At 44.3% G+C, this 17,931-nt stretch overlaps 1 protein-coding gene across 5 annotated transcripts in view; it reads left to right on the top strand.

The window, feature by feature from the left end:
- Nucleotides 1-17,931, top strand: part of ZFAND4 (zinc finger AN1-type containing 4) — an 87,785-nt gene that overhangs the window by 11,219 nt on the left and 58,635 nt on the right. For 3 of the 5 annotated variants that reach the window (XM_073685680.1, XM_073685682.1, XM_073685681.1), the window contains exon 2: nucleotides 15,182-15,477. The exons of the other annotated variants lie outside the window; for them this stretch is intronic. In XM_073685680.1, the coding sequence (XP_073541781.1) occupies nucleotides 15,294-15,477 (184 nt within the window). In that variant the 5' untranslated portion in view covers nucleotides 15,182-15,293. The remainder of the gene's footprint in view (nucleotides 1-15,181; nucleotides 15,478-17,931) is intronic. 5 annotated transcript variants of the gene reach the window in all.

Consider the following 17,931-nt stretch of genomic DNA (forward strand, 5'->3'; position numbering starts at 1 on the left):
AAATGTTTTAGCCATTATTGGAGAGTTGCTCTCTAAACTGTCTGTAAAACGCCGGCTTAAAGCTATCTGGGCCAGGACATTTACCTGACTGGGAGGCCCGTATCGCAGAGTCACTTTCATCTATGGATATCACCGCTTCCACCATTGCATTGCTGAACTTGGGTAGAGGTGTTTCCTGGATTTAATCTTATTGGATCGGTCTAAGAGGGACATGTCTGCAAATTGATTCTTAATATTATATAAGTTCTCATAGTAAGACCGAAAAAGATCTACAATTTTTGGGGGATTATGTTCATCCCTGCCCTCTTTCCCCTTTAACATTTGGGATAAATGTAGCCGTCATGCGTGAGTGGAGCACTCTGGCCAATGGTCTCCTGCATTTATCTGAAAAATCGTAGAAGAAATGTTTTGATTTCTTTTTTTTTTTTTTTTTTTTTCCCCTGGATTGCCAATATTTTTTTTATCTAGAATTTCTTTAATTCGTCTTTTTTCTTTGTCAAATCAACAAGAGTGGAGACAGAGGTTTTGTTTATGTAAAATTTCAAGGGAGTGAATTTGACATAATAATTCTCTTATTTTATTCGTTCTCCCATGACAGCACCACGAGAGAGAGGATCCGCCCATCAAGGACAGGAAACCTACAGGTTAAAAAGGGCGGCACTTCTCTCTCGCCTCAGTTTAGGTTTCCTGTCCATGATGGGAGACCTCGCAGGCTTACCTGCAGAAGATGGTCTCTTGCCCCAGAGGGAGCCACAGGGCGCTGGATGGAGCTGTCGGTCCTGGGCCTCTGGAGACGCCACGGCAGGGCTCATTGGGGCTCCTCCGTGTGCGTTGCGGCAAGCGTGACATCCCCTCACGGGAGGTAGATGTCCGCCATGTGTGGAGCCGCTAGCGGACGTACCCCCCCACCCCCTGCTGTACGAGGCAGGAGATCATGTGCCAGCGGGGCACATGACAGGCACGGCCCTGTGACGTATTTCCGGTGCGTCGAGGACGTCACCGGAAGTGGGCGGAGCTCGCGCGCACAACCAGGAAGTGGTTGCAAGCGTGAGGACACCGAAGCCAGGAGGAGGACAACGTCAGCTGGGCAGGTGGCAGTGAGCCCACCTGGGGGGAGGGGAACCACGTGGGAACAATTAACTCCCTCCTGGGTACGGGGGGGGGGGGGGGGACACACATGGTACCTGGTATGGCCAGTATAAAAGAGTTCTGGCAACATACAGAGATGCTTCCCAGCCCATTGTTACCTTGGTAGACATGGGAGATTCACAGGAGCAGCTTTCACCTCAGCAAGAACTGCTGCAGGAGCAGCCCTCTGGGGAGCCCTCACAACTGGTGGTGCAACGTCATTCCCGGTCTAGGTCTAGTCGTTCAGCTAGGAAGTTCACCACTAAGAGCAGAAAAAATAGTCCGGTTCAGCGTGATTCCCCGCCGGTTATGATGGATTCTTCTGCTTCTACGGTGCCAGATATTCTGTGGGGTAAGTGGAATCTTCGTGGAAGTTCTACTAATAGTTTCCTCCTCCTTTTTTCTTTCTATAAACTCCTCTTTCAGAGCAAGAAATGTTCAGCTAAAACGAAACATAAAGAATGTGCCATATCAAAAGCACCAAAGCTGAACGTTGCTGTCGCTAAAGCGGCAAAAGACTTCCCTCCCGTTTGATGACATGGGAGCATTAAAAGACCCCCTGGACAGACGAGCCGATACCTTCTTAAAAGGTGCATGGGAGACAGCTGCAGGAGCACTGAGACCAGCAGTAGCTGCCACCTGCACATCTAGAGCCCTGATGGTTTGGCTGGAACAGTTAAACAGTCAGCTAAGGGATGGTGTCTCTAGGAAGGAGATTATTTCTTCCCTTCCACTGGTTCAGGGTGCAGCGGCCTTTCTTGCTGATGCGTCTGCGGACTTAGTCAGATTGGCAGCAAAGTCATCAGCTCTTTCAAATGCGGCTCGACGAGTGCTATGGATTAAATGCTGGCCTGGGGATGTACAGACAAAGTCCAGGCTGTGTACAATCCCTTGCGAAGGGGAATATCTCTTTGGCCAGACTATGGACGAATTATTGGAGAAGGCCGGAGATCCTAAGAAGGGTTTTCCATCAGTACCTCTACCCTCCTTTTAAGAGATCGTTTCGGAAAAGAAAATTCATCCGAAGAAGATTCTTCAGGGAACTGGACAAGTCCGAAGAAAGAGGTCGAAAAGGTAGAGGCCTTCTCTTTGGTTCATCTCCAAAAAATGAGCTGAAGCCAGGGAATGCACAATCAGCCCAGGTGGGAGGGAGATTGTCATTATTTTTCCCAGCTTGGGAACAGATTTCTCATAGTAATTGGATTTTGAGCCTGATTAAATATGGTCTAAAATTTCAATTTCAAGCTTTTCCTCACAAGAGATTCATGATTGTTCCCTCTGGTTCCTCCCCAGAATGCCAGACTGCCCTCGTATCGGAAATTCAAGTCTTAATAAGGGAAAAACGTCCTGATTGAGGTTCCGGATTCATAAAAGGGTCTCAGATTCTACTCCCCGCTCTTCTTGGTCCCAAAACTGGATGGGAGTTTCAGGACAATTATAAATCTAAAATCTTTAAATAGCTTCCTTAAAGTAGACACTTTCAAAATGGAATCCTTGAAAACAGTAATAATGTTGCTTTTTACCCACTGTTATATGATAGTTCTCGATCTCAAGGATGCGTATTACCATATTCCCATTCATAGTTACTATCAGAAATACCTGAGGCTGGCCATTGAAGTTGAGGGGGTGGTTAAACACTTTCAGTACACTGCACTTCCCTTTGGGTTAGCAATAGCCCCGCGAATGTTCACCAAATTAATGGCCGAGGTTATGGCCCATATAAGAGAAAGAGACATTCTAATAATCCCTCTTTTGTTCAATGCGAGGCCCACCTTCGGGTGACCATGTCTGTCTTGGAGGGCTTGGGGTGGTTTCTAAATTTGGAAAAATCTAGATTAACTCCACTCAAAGCTCAGCAGTATCTGGGGGTCATGTTAGATTCTAAAAAAAGTTATGTTATTTATCTGAAGAAAAAATTACAAGAATCCAGGGTTTGGTAAGACAGTGTATGGATAAACCCTCTATGTCACTCCGTAAAGCAATGTCTCTATTAGGGACCTTAACCTCGAGTTTTTCCGCAGTTTGTTGGTCACAATTTCATTCAAGGGCTCTTCAGTGGGATGTATTGTATAACAACTCAGTCCTAGAGGGACATTTAGACCGTGAGTTTACCCTGTGTCCTCGGGCCATAAATTCCCTTCATTGGTGGTTACGACACGATAATCTTTCTAGGGGGGTCCCCTGGGAGTGTAAGCCGACGGCAGTCTTAACTACAGATGCGAGTGCTGCAGGTTGGGAAGCTCGCTTCAATGGGAACTTAGTTCAGGGGACCTGGTCAAGGAGTGAGATACAGTTGTCATCAAATGTTAAGGAGCTTTTGGCGGTGGATTATGCGTTCAACAAGTTCCTTATATATTTACAGGGCCAGCATGTCCTTATACTCTCGGACAATCAAGTCTCGGTAGCTTGTATAAATCACCAAGATCATTGTCTCTCCCTTTTGGCTATTCATCTAAAAGGGAAAAAACGTCACAGCGGATTTCCTAAGCCGTACTTCCATAAAAGAGGGAGAATGGTCCTTGAATCCTCAAATTTTCTCCAGAATTGTGGCAATGTGGGGTCTTCCGACAGTGGACTTATTTGCGACAAAATCCAACCAGAAGGTGACAACATTCTGTTCCCTAGACCCCAGAGAAGAACCCCCTGACAGTGAATGCCTTTATGGTTCCCTGGAAATTCCCTCTGGCATATGCATTTCCTCCCATGATCCTGCTTCCAGCAGTTATAAGGAAGATCAGGGCAGACCAGGCCAGAGTAATACTCATATGCCCCTTTTGGCCCAAAAGACCGTGGTTCCCTTGTCTCCGAAAAATGTCCATATCAGATCCCTGGATCCTTCCGGACCTTCTCACTCAGGGTCCGGTTTCCCATCCTCCAGCCTCGAGTCTCCATTTGACGGCGTGGAATTTGAGAGGGTGCTGTTAACCAACAAGAGATTCCCCGCAAATGTAGTAAATACTCTCATGTCTAGCAGAAAACCTGTTACCACCCGCATTTATGCTAGGACCTAGAGGAAGTCTTTATCATTTACTGAATTTAAACCAGAGGAGGGGCCCCCTATTGGGAAAATACTAGAGTTTCTGCAGCGAGGCTTAGAATTGGGGCTTACCACTAGTACCTTAAAAGTACAGGTGTCTGCTTTGGGAGCTTTGTTTTCTTCCGATATTGCAGCTAATTATTGGATAGCACGATTTATGAAAGCTTCCTTTAGGTGTAGACCCATTATCAAAGCAAAATCCTCTCCTTGGGATTTGAATTTGGTCCTAGAGGCCTTAACTAATGCTCCCTTCGAGCCCCTAGATTTATTCTCCTAAAAACAGCCCTGTTAGTGGCCCTGACTTCAGCCAGAAGAGTGAGTGACATACAGGCTCTTTCCATATGTCCGCCATTTACTCAGATTCTGGATGATAGGATTGTATTAAAACCTGACCCAGCCTTTCTTCCAAAAGTAGTCACTCGGTTCCATAGAACTCAGGAGGTAGTTCTCCCAACCTTTTGCTTTCCCACCAAAAAATCAAAAAGAGGAGAAGCTACATACTTTAGACGTGAGGAGGTGCGTACTCAAATACCTACAGATTCCACGCAGTTTTAGGAAGGATAATTCCCTATTTATATGCCATCAGGGGGCTAGAAAGGGTTGTAAGGCCTCAAAGTCTACAATTGCAAGATGGATTAGAGAGGCCATATCCCTCGCCTACTCCTCAGGGAATAAGGGGGTACCGGAGGGGTTGAGAGCTCATTCCACCAGAGCGATAGCAACCTCCTGGGCGGAGAAAACGGGGCTTTCCATCGAAGAGATATGTAAGGCTGCCACTTGATCTTCTCCTTCTACCTTTTCTAGGCATTATAGATTGGACCTGGGTGTCTCTGCTGATCTCACCTTTGGGAGAAGGGTGCTTCAAGCGGTGATCCCTCCCTAATTTCCTTTCGTCTCTGTAATTCTCTCGTGGTGCTGTCATGGGAGAATGAATAAAGCCTTAGTTACTTACCGGTAACGGGATTTTTCGGAGCCCATGACAGCACCCGTATATGCACTCCCGTAGAGTTGGCTTTCCTTTGTTTTGTGCACTTTTGGGAGAAGTTGGTGAAAGTAATGTACTTTAATGTAATGATATGTTTATTGTAAATAACCTTGGCGGTCCTCTCATGCTCTGTTAACTAAACTGAGGCGAGAGAGAGGTGCCGCCCTTTTTAACCTGTAGGTTTCCTGTCCTTGATGGGCGGATCCTCTCTCTCGTGGTGCTGTCATGGGCTCCGAAAAATCCCGTTACCGGTAAGTAACTAAGGCTTTCTGAGCCCTCTTTCTTTAACCTTGAGCCATGCTTTATCAGGGTCCCTCTCATGTCACATTTCAAAGTCTCCCACTGTAAAGGGATTGAGGTTTGATCAGAAGCGTGAATCTGAATGAAAGGGTCAATAGACTCCCTTAACACTGATTCACACAGATTAAATGATAACCTTAGAATATCTTTGATAAGTCCAAGAGCATTGGGCTAGGGATGGAAGAGATGTTGTCAGAAAAAAACGGAGTGTGGTCCGACCACAAAATATCTCCGATTGTGGTCTAAGACAAAGCATGATGGCTCAAAAGAAAGGTCTCTGCAACTATGAGTTACCATATGTATATGCGAAAAATATGTATAATCCTTATGCTGAGGGCTCGTTATCTGCCATACATCAGTCAGTTGGAGGGCCCTTTTTGAGAGATCGAAGCCGTCTCACCAGGACTGTTCCCCCTACCCGAAGAGGTATCTACTTTTGGGTTCATGGTAAATTTGTAGTCTCTCCCTCCAATCACTGTACCTTCTGAGAAATTAATGTGGTTAAAAAATGCGTGGCATGCAATAATCTGACCCTTGTTAGGCAAATGCCAATTAGCAATTGTGTATATTGAATCTACAATTTTTATCTTGAAATGCGTATCTGCCTTGTGTGTCAAGTAAAGTGTATGCTAATGACTTGTGGACTGCAATGGAAACCCCTTTAGATTTTGTTTCAGGGTTTGTACTATGAAACCAGTTGTAATATTTATCTTTCATCTTAGGAACTTGATCAGATTCGACATGGGTCTCTTGTAGCATGAGGATATGAACCTCTGTTTGTGCATGGAGTATAGAATCTGAGAATGTTTCTGAGGGACATTAAGACCTTTGGCATTTAGTGAACAGAATTTGACTGCTCATTTTGAGAACCAAGGGATAGGACTGAGGGAGGATTAGGAAAAAAAGAGAAAGGAAGAAAACTTAGAGTAACTGCCTTTCTTTTAACTGATGATAATAGTTCTTTGTTTCAGGAAAAGATAGGAAAAAGAAAACACAAAGAAGGAGAAATCAATTGGGAACCTTTCCCAACCACAAGAAGGGTCCTCAATGAGGAGGACTATTAGGGTGAAAATGAAGAAAAGTCCACACCCGTCCAGTGAGATGCAGATGCCCTTAGTGGAAACGCGCTTTCTATGGAGGTTAGCTCCCCCTAGGATTGGTCCACAGACCCTAATGCTTTAAAACACTTCCTTTTATGAGAAACGTATACTTTTTTTTTTTCCCCAAACTTGAATGCCCAACCTGCATATAACAATAGCTATACAATATCTACGCAAGTGTGCATATATCAACTTGTAAAGGCTTCTCTCGTTGTTCTCTTTGATACTGATTGGCTTCACTACTTTCATTCATTGCTAAACATCATTCAGTCTGGAGGTGATGCTCCTCTTTCCTCAATTGCGACCTCCATTTTTCATGCCAGAGTTGTGAGTCTTTCTTTCTTCTCTGGGGGCGAGGTACTTCACTCCTTCCAAGGCCTCTAGGAAGGCCTGGCCACTCTGATGGGAGCACCTGGACAGATGGAATTCCCAGTCCATTAGTGAACGTCTATAAGTCTCCCAGACTTCGCAAAACATTTACAGTTCCAGATTGTCTCACTTGAAGTCTAAAAGAAAAGCCCCAGGAATACAGGATTTTATGTTGTCTCAGCATGTCAAGCAAGGGTTTCAAGGCACATCTCTTCTGAAGTGTGCACCAGGACAGGTCATGCATAATCTGAATAACATGTTCATTAAAGATGATAGGCTCCAATGTACAGGCTTGAGCAAGAATCTTCTTTCACTTTATATCTATGTCTCTGTCATATCACATCTCTAGGCCTGTTTGTATCAGCAGACTAGGGACCCAAAGATCTATGAGCCCTGTCAAATTCTATGTCTGAATCTCGTGGTAGATCTAGTATTGGATTAAAGATGCAGCGTAAGGATTCCTCCAGTTTATTCTGTTCCACAGACCCTGGGAGGCCTCTAATTCTGATATTATTGCGTCTCCCTCTATTTATTTTTTATGTCGTCCACCAGGTCAGACAGATATTCCACCTGTTGAGAGTGAGCTGCAGATGTCTGCTCCTGTGTGTAATTTCTGAGAGATGGCTTCTGTATAGTTTTCATCATTAGCCACCCTTTTAGAAAGCTGCTGAAGTTCTCCTCTGATAGCAGTAGTCTCAGCCCTATAGGATGCTTCCAGCCCAGAGAGAGAGTTCTCCACGTCCTCTTTTGTGGGAATAGCATATATATGAGCCTTAAGATCATCCCACAGTCTGTGCCTGAATAGATGCATTGCCTGCCAGACTCTGAATTCTCAGGAATTCCACAGGACTACATTGTCCATTTTAGGACATGATCAGATATGAAAATCAAACATCAGAATGATGTCAGTTTGAGGCTAAATACCCTGTCTGACAAGTGATTCTGACAAGTGACTTTTACATCTGTAATAATAAAAAAAAAAAAATTTCTCTTCGCTGATGGGACTTGAACCCAAACTCTACATCTAGAAGCTAGTGCCTAACCACTGAGCTATAAATTCAGTTGAGGAAAGGTAAGCTTTCTATTTAGTTATAGGCTTTTCAGTGCAAACCTTGTCTGAAACTTATTGGGACTTTCAGAAATGCCAAATTCAAATGATGTGCAAGTCTAATGTGACTTTCTTCAAACATCAGAATCACAATGACTTTTAGTCACCCTGAGTATTTTCATGGTTGATCTCATAAGACAAGAAAAAGCTACCAGTCACTATAACTTGACCTGATGGCTTAATGGAAAGGAATCAGCCTCTCAAACTACAATGTCTGGGGTCAAATCCCATTGGGAATGGTGTGTGTGTGTGTGTGTGTGTGTGTGTTTTTTTTTTTTTTTTTTTTTGTGTAATTTTGCTTAGTTGGCACACAAATTACAGGGGTGTTTTACTTTTAATATCTGACCTTCTGATTGTCATCCCGATGTGTTAAGGGTTTCAGACATACTGTTTGTTTATTTGCATGGTAAATTGCATAGCCAAAGTAAATTGGGAGTTTGCAGCCAGTTCTTGGGTGGATGGAAAGAAAAATTTATCATTAGACCCCTTTAAGAAATTATGCAAATGTACAGTCACTTGGAAATGGACATGTAGTAAATTAGTGCCTCCCAATTTACTTTAGCTATGTAACTTACCATTTAAAATAGATCAGGATCACTGTCGGGGTATTTAGCCTCAAACTGACATCATTCTTATGTTTGATTTTGATATCTGATCATGTCCTAGAATGGACACTGTACAGGACAAATCCCTCTTCCTGTGCAAGGAGCTGCTCACTGCTTGTGAATAAGAAGTGTGAGATGCCTTCCTCTGCCCCTGGCCATCATCTTTAGAAGCCTGTATCATGTAAGTCCCAACAGTATTATTTATGCAACTCAGACCCTGATGTAGATAATGCTGCTCCTCCCTCCATCTTATTTCCAGTCAGCTTGCTAGCTGTGGTACAGGGCCCACAACACCTCAGATATCGGGAAATACCACTCGCAGGCACCACTGAAGGACTTCTATTCGCTTGGCCAGAGCTGACACGCTTCTTAGCTGACATTTGGGGGTAACTAGTGTTTCTTAATTGGGTCTGCAGACGTCAGCCAGGCAGGAGCTGAACTGTTGCACGTCCTCACTCCTCCATAGCCAAGCCAGGTGCCCCCGCCCCCCCCCCCCCCCCCAATAACAATTTAAAGACCCATAGAGGTGGGCCTCAGTAACAACATATTCCCATTATTAGGAGGTGGGTCTCCTATACTGTTTGCCTATGCAGGGAAGCAACGGCTGACAAAACTTTGGAGGAACGCCAGTGCCCCTTGCAAGAGACGTAGATATGATACATATGGTGGTGGAGGATGAGGATGCGGAGAAGGAGGACAAGAGCAAATAGACCAAATCGGGAAGCATATACCCATGTCTGGGTGTGAAGACAGAGGTGCATGGGAATCGAGTTGGACCTCCCCAAAAAAGACTCTGTATTTTACAGTGCTATCATTCGGTGGTGTTGAGAAGTCTGGCCCAATCCAGCCCTTATTCATTTTTATAAGAGTCAGCCTGTCAACATTTTTAGTTGACAGGCAGATGCGCCTCTCGGTTATAATTCCACCGGAGGCACTAAAAGTCCTCTTTTGACAAAAACTCTAGCGGCAGGGCAGGCCAGGACCTCCAAGGCATAGAGAGCCAGTTCATGCCACGTGTCCAGCTTGGATACCCTATAAGGTACTCCCTCACCATCTTCCAAAACTTTCCCTCCTTGGGAGAGTACCCCGCGCCTCAGGACCTATGCGATGGGAGAGTCTGAGAAAACTGTTCCAGAACTTTGACAGTGTTCCCCTACCACTGTTGGATTGCATTTGTCACTCTTGCCTGTACTCCTTGGTTATCCAACGAACTGTAACCTCTGCTGCCAGCGTTTTCAGATGGGAATTTTTTAAATTCCACAACAAGGGCCTTCTCGTCCTGTGCAGGAATAAGAGACAAAGTTCTCCTTGTAGCGGGGGTCTAGAAGTGTCACCTACCAATAATGACTGTCGCCCAAAATTTGGACAACGCAAGGGTCACGAGAAAGGCAGCGTAACCAACTCAGCCATGTGTACCAGACTGCAAAGAGGCAAGACTTCCGTGTCCTCACCAAGAGGACGACTGACCATGCTCTCATCCTCTTCCTCCTCTCTGTCCTCAGACCATCCATCCTGAAAAGACGGTATGACAGTTGTGCAGGTAGTACAGTCTATAGCGCAGGAAACTAGCGCCTCTTCCTCATTGTTACCCAATCAACGTCTGGATGAGATGAGGCTGGGCTGTGTGTAATCACCCTGTATGGTTCCTTGCTCAATCTCATTGTGCTCCGCCTGCAATGCATCCTCTTTTTTAATTGTGAGCTGAGAGCGTTTCAGAAGACAGAGAAGCGGGATGGTGACTCTAATTGTGGTGTCATTGCCGATCACTATCTTGGTGGAGTCCTCAAAGTTTTGGAGGATGGTACATATGTCTGACATCCATGTCCACTCCTGAGGTCTTATGTGTGGAGTCTGACCTGAATACCGACGGCCTTGTTGATGATGCTAGTCAACAACTGCCCTCTTCTGCTCACAAATCCTTTCCAACATCTGCAATGTAGAGCTTCAACGCATGGGGACATCGCAGATCAGTCAGTGAGCTGGAAGCTGCAAACGCTGCTGAAGTATGGCAATGGCAGCAGAAGCTGTAGCAGCTCCGGGTAGGATTTGAGAAACCGCTGAACCACTAGGTTAAGCACATGGGCCAGGCATGTTACGTGTGTGAGCTCGCCTCAGAGCTGCCACCAGGTTCCGGCCATTGTCACACACCACCATGCCTGCCTGTATTGTCAGCGGTGTCAGCCAACAGATCTGCCTGCTCTTTCAGAGCTGTCCTCAACTCTTCAGCATTGTGTGGTTTGTCACCTAAGCATATTGGCTTCAGTACTGCCTGTGCTTTAAGCTTGCGACTGATGTGGTCATTTCAGAGATGGAGGTGCAGGAGCGGTAGAATGTGAGGGCAACCCTGATTGACCCACGGCCTGCAATCCTCAGCGTTGGGAGGAATTGTTCCGTCCCAAGGTCCGACTAGGTCCCGGCTTCCACTATATTAACCCAGTGTGCCGTCAGCGATATGTGCCATCCCTGCACACAAGCACTTGTCCACGTGTCTGTGGTTAGGTGAAATTTGCCAGTAACTGAGTTGTTGAGGGCACAGCTAATGTTCTGGGACACATGATTGTGTAATGCGGGGATGGCACACTGGGAGAAATGGTGGCGGCTTGGGACAGAGTACGGAGGGACGGCCGCCGCCATCAGGTTGTGGAAAGCTTCCATCTTCACGAGCCTAAAAGGCAACATTTCGAGCGCAAGCATTCGCAAAATGTGTGAATTTAGTAGTGGGGCGTTGGCTGCGTATTTGCGCTTGCGTTCCAAGGACTGGGGTAGGGACAACTGAACGCTGCGCTGGGATAAGTATGTTGACGTGCTACTTGAGAGTGTGCAGGGCGAGAGGCATCTTGGCATGCGCCACGGACAGGGAATTGGTGTGCATGCACAACAGCAGGAGAAGCAGTGGTGTCACCCGCAGACACTGTTGCTGGACCCTGGGGTTCGGCTCACTTGGGTGCTTTGCTGCCATGTGCCTGATCATGCTGGTGGTGGTCAGGCTACTAGTTTTTGCTACCCCTGCTGATCCTGGCCTGGCAGGTGATGCAAATGGCCTTTTTGGGGTTATCTGCAGAGTCTTTGAAAAACAACCAGACTCAGGAAGACCAAACAGTTGTACTGACAACTTCCGTCTTGTTGGCGTTACAAGGACACTTTCCCACTTTGTGTCTGCGTCCACCACACTGCTTCTTCCTGCCTGTTGTGGTGCTACGCCTCCATCCCCCTGTGTGCTGCTGTCCTTGCTCTGTATGTCTCCCTTCACACACACACACACACACACACCTGCCAGGTTGGATCAGTTACTGCAACCCCTGGCAAAAATTATGGAATCACCGGGCTCGGAGGAGGTTCATTCAGTTTTTTTAATGATGTTGAAAAGAAAGCGGATCACAGACATGTCACAAAACTAAAGTAATTTCAAATTGCAACTCTATGGCTTTAAGAAACACTAAAAGAGATCAAGAAAGTGTTGCTTGGTAAGGGTAGTTTTTTTTTTTTTTTTTTTTTTTTTTTCAGACCAAGCAGAGGGAAAAAATTATGGAATCGCCCTGTAAATTTTCATTTCCAAAACTAACACCTGCATCAAATTAGATCTGCTCGTTAGTCTGCATCTAAAAAGGAGTGATCACACCTTGGAGAGCTGTTGCACCAAGTGGACTGACATGAATCCTGGCTCCAACAGGAGAGATGTCAATTGAAACAAAGGAGAGGATTATCAAACTCTTAAGAAGGTAAATTATCACGCAATGTTGCAATAGATGTTGGTTCTTCAGTCAGCTGTGTCTAAAATCTGGACAAAATACAAACATGGGAAGGTTGTTAAAGGCAAACATACTGCTAGACCAAGAATGACATCAAAGCGTCAAGACCGGAAACTTAAAGCAATATGTCTCCAAAACAGGAAATGTACAACAAAACAAATGAACGAATGGGAGGAAACTGGAGTCAATGTCTGTGACCGAACTGTGAGAAACCACCTAAAGGAAATGGGATTTACATACAGAAAAGCTAAAGATAAGCCATCATTAACGCCTAAACAGAAAAAAACAAGGTTACAATGGGCTAAGGAAAAGCAATCATGGACTATGGATGACTTGATAAAAGTCATATTCAGTGATGAATCGTGAATCTGCATTGGGCAAGATCATGATGCTGGAACTTTTGTTTGCGGTTCCAATGAGATTTATAAAGATGACTGCATGAAGAGAACATGCAAATTTCCACAGTCATTGGGGAGATGGCTGTCATTACATCTTCAATAAATGCTCATGTTTTCTTATACCATCAATTGAAAGGATGTTTGGGGATGATGACATCATTTTTCACAATGATAATGCATCCTGCCATAGAGCAAAAACTGTCAAAACATTCCTTTGAAAGAAGACACACAAGGTCAATGTCATGACCTGCAAATAGTCCGGGTCTCAATCCAATTGAAAATCTTTGGTGGAAGTTGATGAAAATGGTCCATGACAAGGCTCTGATCTGGCGACAGCAATCGGAGAAAGTTGGAGCCAGATTGATGAAGAGTACTGTTTGTCACTCATTAAGTCCATGCCTCAGAGACTGCAAGCTGTTATTAAAGCCAGAGGTGGTGCAACAAAATACTACTGATGTATTGGAGTGTTCTTTTGTGTGTTTGTTTTTCATGATTCCATATTTTTTTCCCTCTGCTTGATCTGAAAAAAATTACCCTTACTGAGTACCACATTTGTTTTCCTTTTGATTTTCTTTTAGTGTTTCTTAAAGCCATAAAGTTGCCATTTGAAATTTACTTTAGTTTTGTGCCATGTCTGTGATCTGCTTTTTTTTTTTCAACAACATTAAACTGAATGAACCTCCTCTGAGCCCAGTGATTCCATAATTTTTGCCAGGTGTTGTAGATCATCCACCACCTCGTCTTCCACTTCCGCACCCTGGTCCTCCTCCTGACTTTCTGGCAATTGTCTCATCATCCACCTCTTGCGACAGTAATTGCACTTTCCCACCGTCTCCTTCATGTAACCGTAGCTGCTCCAATATTTGGGCATCACTACACCCGTTCTTCTCTTGACTCACTTGAAGCTGGCTGGGCAAGAGGCCCGAATCTGCAAATGGAAAAGTGAACAGCTCTTCTGAGTGTCCAAGTGTGGGATCAGTTGCCTCCAGACATTTGGCATGGTGGGAGGAAGGAGGATCAGGGTGAGGAATATGCGGTCTAGACTCATGGCTACTGAGACTTGAAAGGGTGGTGGTGGTGGCAAAGTGACTGGAAGCATTATCTGCTATCCAACCAATAATCTTTTCACACTGCTCTGTGCAATAATGGTGTTCTGTGGTCCCCTAGTAATTGGGACAGGAAGGTCGAGCGACAAGATGTGGCTGTTTGTTGTGGCACAATTTCAGCTTGGCCACATCCTCTGCATGCACCATCACGTCCACTTCCCCCGTCCCTTGCCACGCACCTTGCCCATTTTAAATGGAGGACAATATTTTCCATATTCTCGAAAAATGGCTGATTTTGGAATGCAGATATGTGATATGTCTGACAAAGAACCACAGTTTTAAATAGCAGGCCTGTAATTTACTAATATTATTCTTCAGAGACCTAGTGTGAATAGCTTGACTGACGCACTGCAACAGAATGGAAAATGAGGCCAATATTTTCCACATTCAGTTCAAATTTCTGTATTTTGATCTCTAAAATATGGAACAGATCTGGCTTTATTCTGCAGTGCTAACAAGCAAATGGAGCCAAAAAAATATGTACTCTGCTTAAAAAGCAATACAAATAACCAGGATTAAGATAAATTTCCCTGGCCCCTGATATCTGGGGCTATATCTTCGAATATCCGTAATTATTACAGCAGCAGCAGACAGGACGTTCAATGGACCCTCTTGTGCTGTATTATACACTGCAGTCTGCCACATACACTGCCTTCCTGCCTAGCACTGATTATATGCAGCTGGATTAGTCCTCAGAAGGACTGTTAGTTCAGATGGATATAGATATATGTTGTGGAATACCTATACTAACTATAAAGAAGCAAATCTCTCCCTAGTCTGCCTGTTTCCAGGATAGACTGTGACTAGCATCGCAGCAGCAGGTCTTGTATAGACCTGATGATACTGTGCGGCCAGCCTATCACTGTAATGCCCAAAACCAACATGGCTACGGCACTACAGTGCTTGGCAGGTAATCCCTGCCTGTTTAATTGGCTCTCTAAAGAGCGCCAAACATTCAGGGAGGGGAGCAGAGTTCCCATCCGAGCAACCCAGAAATACTCGTTGAGCAACGTGATGCTCCGGTGAGTACCGAGCAGTGTCGAGCACGTTCGCTCATCGCTAATAGATATGCAATGGACACCATTAGCTTTGTGGTATTATAAATTTAATATCAGTGTAGTGATCTGTACGGCAGGAATCATAGCTGTGTGTGTATAATGTATATATTTTTAGATTTAAGGTGATCATTGTTTGCTTTTTTCAATTCTAGTCAATGTGCCGAATTGTAGCCAATACATATACTACCCTGACATCAGCCGTGGAGTTGCCTCATTTCTAACCTTCTTGTGTCTGCAGGTTGCCATATTTAAAAATGGAACAAGATAACACCTCATGTGTCTGTGGTCCAGAGGTTTTCTCATTTTAGTAGTTCTTCTTGCTACATTTTTTATTTTTTTTATCCTATGCAATGTCCAACAAAAAGGAACCCCCATTTTTTAACGAAGATAACATTGGGTCCTTCCACTACAAGCTACCGTTCTATGAGACAATGGAGCTCTTCATTGAAACCCTTACAGGAACTTGCTTTGAACTTCGGGTGTCGCCATTTGAAACCATCGTCTGCGTAAAAGCCAAAATTCAGAGGCTCGAAGGTATTGATAGTAACAGTTTTGTACAATTTGACTTGCATTATGTTACATACAGTACAGACCAAAAGTTTGGACACACCTTCTCATTTAAAGATTTTTCTGTATTTTCATGACTATGAAAATTGTACATTCACACTGAAGGCATCAAAACTATGAATTAACACATGTGGAATTATATATTTAACAAAAAAGTGTGAAACAACTGAAAATATGTCTTATATTCTAGGTTCTTCAAAGTAGCCACCTTTTGCTTTGACTGCTTTACACACTCTTGGCATTCTCTTGATGAGCTTCAAGAGGTAGTCACCGGAAATGGTCTTCCAACAATCTTGAAGGAGTTCCCAGAGATGCTTAGCACTTGTTGACCCTTTTGCTTTCACTCTGTGGTCCAGCTCACCCCCCCAAACCATCTCGATTGGGTTCAGGTCTGGTGATTGTGGAGGCCAGGTCATCTGGCGTAGCATCTCATCACTCTCCTTCTTGGTCAAATAGCCCTTACACAGCCTGGAGGTGTGTTTGGGGTCATTGTCCTGTTGAAAAATAAATGATGGTCCAACTAAACGCAAACCGGATGGAATAGCGTGCTGCTGCAAGATGCTGTGGTAGCCATGCTGGTTCAGTATGCCTTCAATTTTGAATAAATCCCCAACAGTGTCACAAGCAAAGCACCCCCACACCATCACACCTCCTCCTCCATGCTTCACGGTGGGAATCAGGCATGTAGAGTCCATCCGTTCTCCTTTTCTGCGTCGCACAAGCACATGGTGGTTGGAACCAAAGATCTCAAATTTGGACTCATCAGACCAAAGCACAGATTTCCACTGGTCTAATGTCCATTCCTTGTGTTCTTTAGCCCAAACAAGTCTCTTCTGCTTGCCTGTCCTTAGCAGTGGTTTCCTAGCAGCTATTTTACCATGAAGGCCTGCTGCACAAAGTCTCCTCTTAACAGTTGTTGAAGAGATGTGTCTGCTGCTAGAACTGTGTGTGGCATTGACCTGGTCTCTAATCTGAGCTGCGGTTAACCTGCGATTTCTGAGGCTGGTGACTCGGATAAACTTATCCTCAGAAGCAGAGGTGACTCTTGGTCTTCCTTTCCTGGGGCGGTCCTCATGTGAGCCAGTTTCTTTGTAGCGCTTGATGGTTTTTGCAACTGCACTTGGACACTTTTTCAAAGTTTGCCCAATTTTTCACACTGACTGACCTTCATTTCTTAAAGTAATGATGGCCACTCGTTTTTCTTTACTTAGCTGCTTTTTTCTTGCCATAATACAAATTCTAACAGTCTATTCAGTAGGACTATCAGCTGTGTATCCACCAGACTTCTGCACAACACAACTGATGGTCCCAACCCCATTTATAAGGCAAGAAATCCCGCTTATTAAACCTGACAGGGCACACCTGTGAAGTGAAAACCATTTCCGGTGACTACCTCTTGAAGCTCATCAAGAGAATGCCAAGCAGTCATCAGAGCAAAAGGTGGCTACTTTGAAGAACCTAGAATATAAGACATATTTTCAGTTGTTTCACACTTTTTTGTAAAGTATATAATTCCACATGTGTTAATTCATAGTTTTGATGCCTTCAGTGTGAATGTACAATTTTCATAGTCCTGAAAATACAGAAATTTCTTTAAATGAGAAGGTGTGTCCAAACTTTTGGTCTGTACTGTATATTACATTTTGATATTAATGGCCCCACTGCATAAATGCTAATGAAGAAAATGTCAGTTCCTGTTGAACAGTAGACTGTTTTCAGCTTTTTTATAGTTGTTAAGGTTGAAGGTAGACTTAATTGCATTGACTTCAACCTATAACCTAACATGTTGATCCAGGGGTAGGCAAAACCCACGGGACAGATGCTATTTGCCTAATTTTTTCCCGACTCCACATAAAGCAATCAGACTAGATACCTGGATCAGCATCACATCACAGAATCTAGTGCTCGTAATTTGTGATTTATTTTTCAAGAAAGTCATCCAGGCCCCCCTCGTGTATATCAGATTTTTTATTTTTTTTTTTTCTTCTTCTGGGGAATCGACCATGTCTACATCATGTAGGTGAGCGTTCCATGATCTTGCTGCTCTTAAAGTAAAGAATCCTTGTCGGTGATTGATTCAACCTTCTTTCTTCTGGATGGAGAGGATGTCCCCCCTTGTCCCGGTGACAGACCTAGGTGCAAAATAATCATTAGAAAGATCACTGTACTGTCGCTTCATAGATCTGTACATTGCAATATGATTGTCCCTAAACTGAATAATCCCAAGTTTGCTAACCTATATTGGTATTGCAGTTTTCCCAATCCCTTAATAACCATGGTCGTTCTTCTATGCACCTGTTCTAGTTCAGCTATGTCCGCCTTATACATTGGAGCCAAAATTCTGCACCGTATCGAATTGTGGCTGCACAAATGACTTGTAATAAGCATGTATGGCTCTTCTAAGGCATCCCATGCGTTTTT

Source organism: Phyllobates terribilis, unplaced genomic scaffold, assembly GCF_046119375.1.
Source record: "Phyllobates terribilis strain yellow unplaced genomic scaffold, ASM4611937v1 Scaffold_5__5_contigs__length_657084704, whole genome shotgun sequence".
In the NCBI taxonomy this organism is placed as follows: domain Eukaryota; kingdom Metazoa; phylum Chordata; class Amphibia; order Anura; family Dendrobatidae; genus Phyllobates; species Phyllobates terribilis.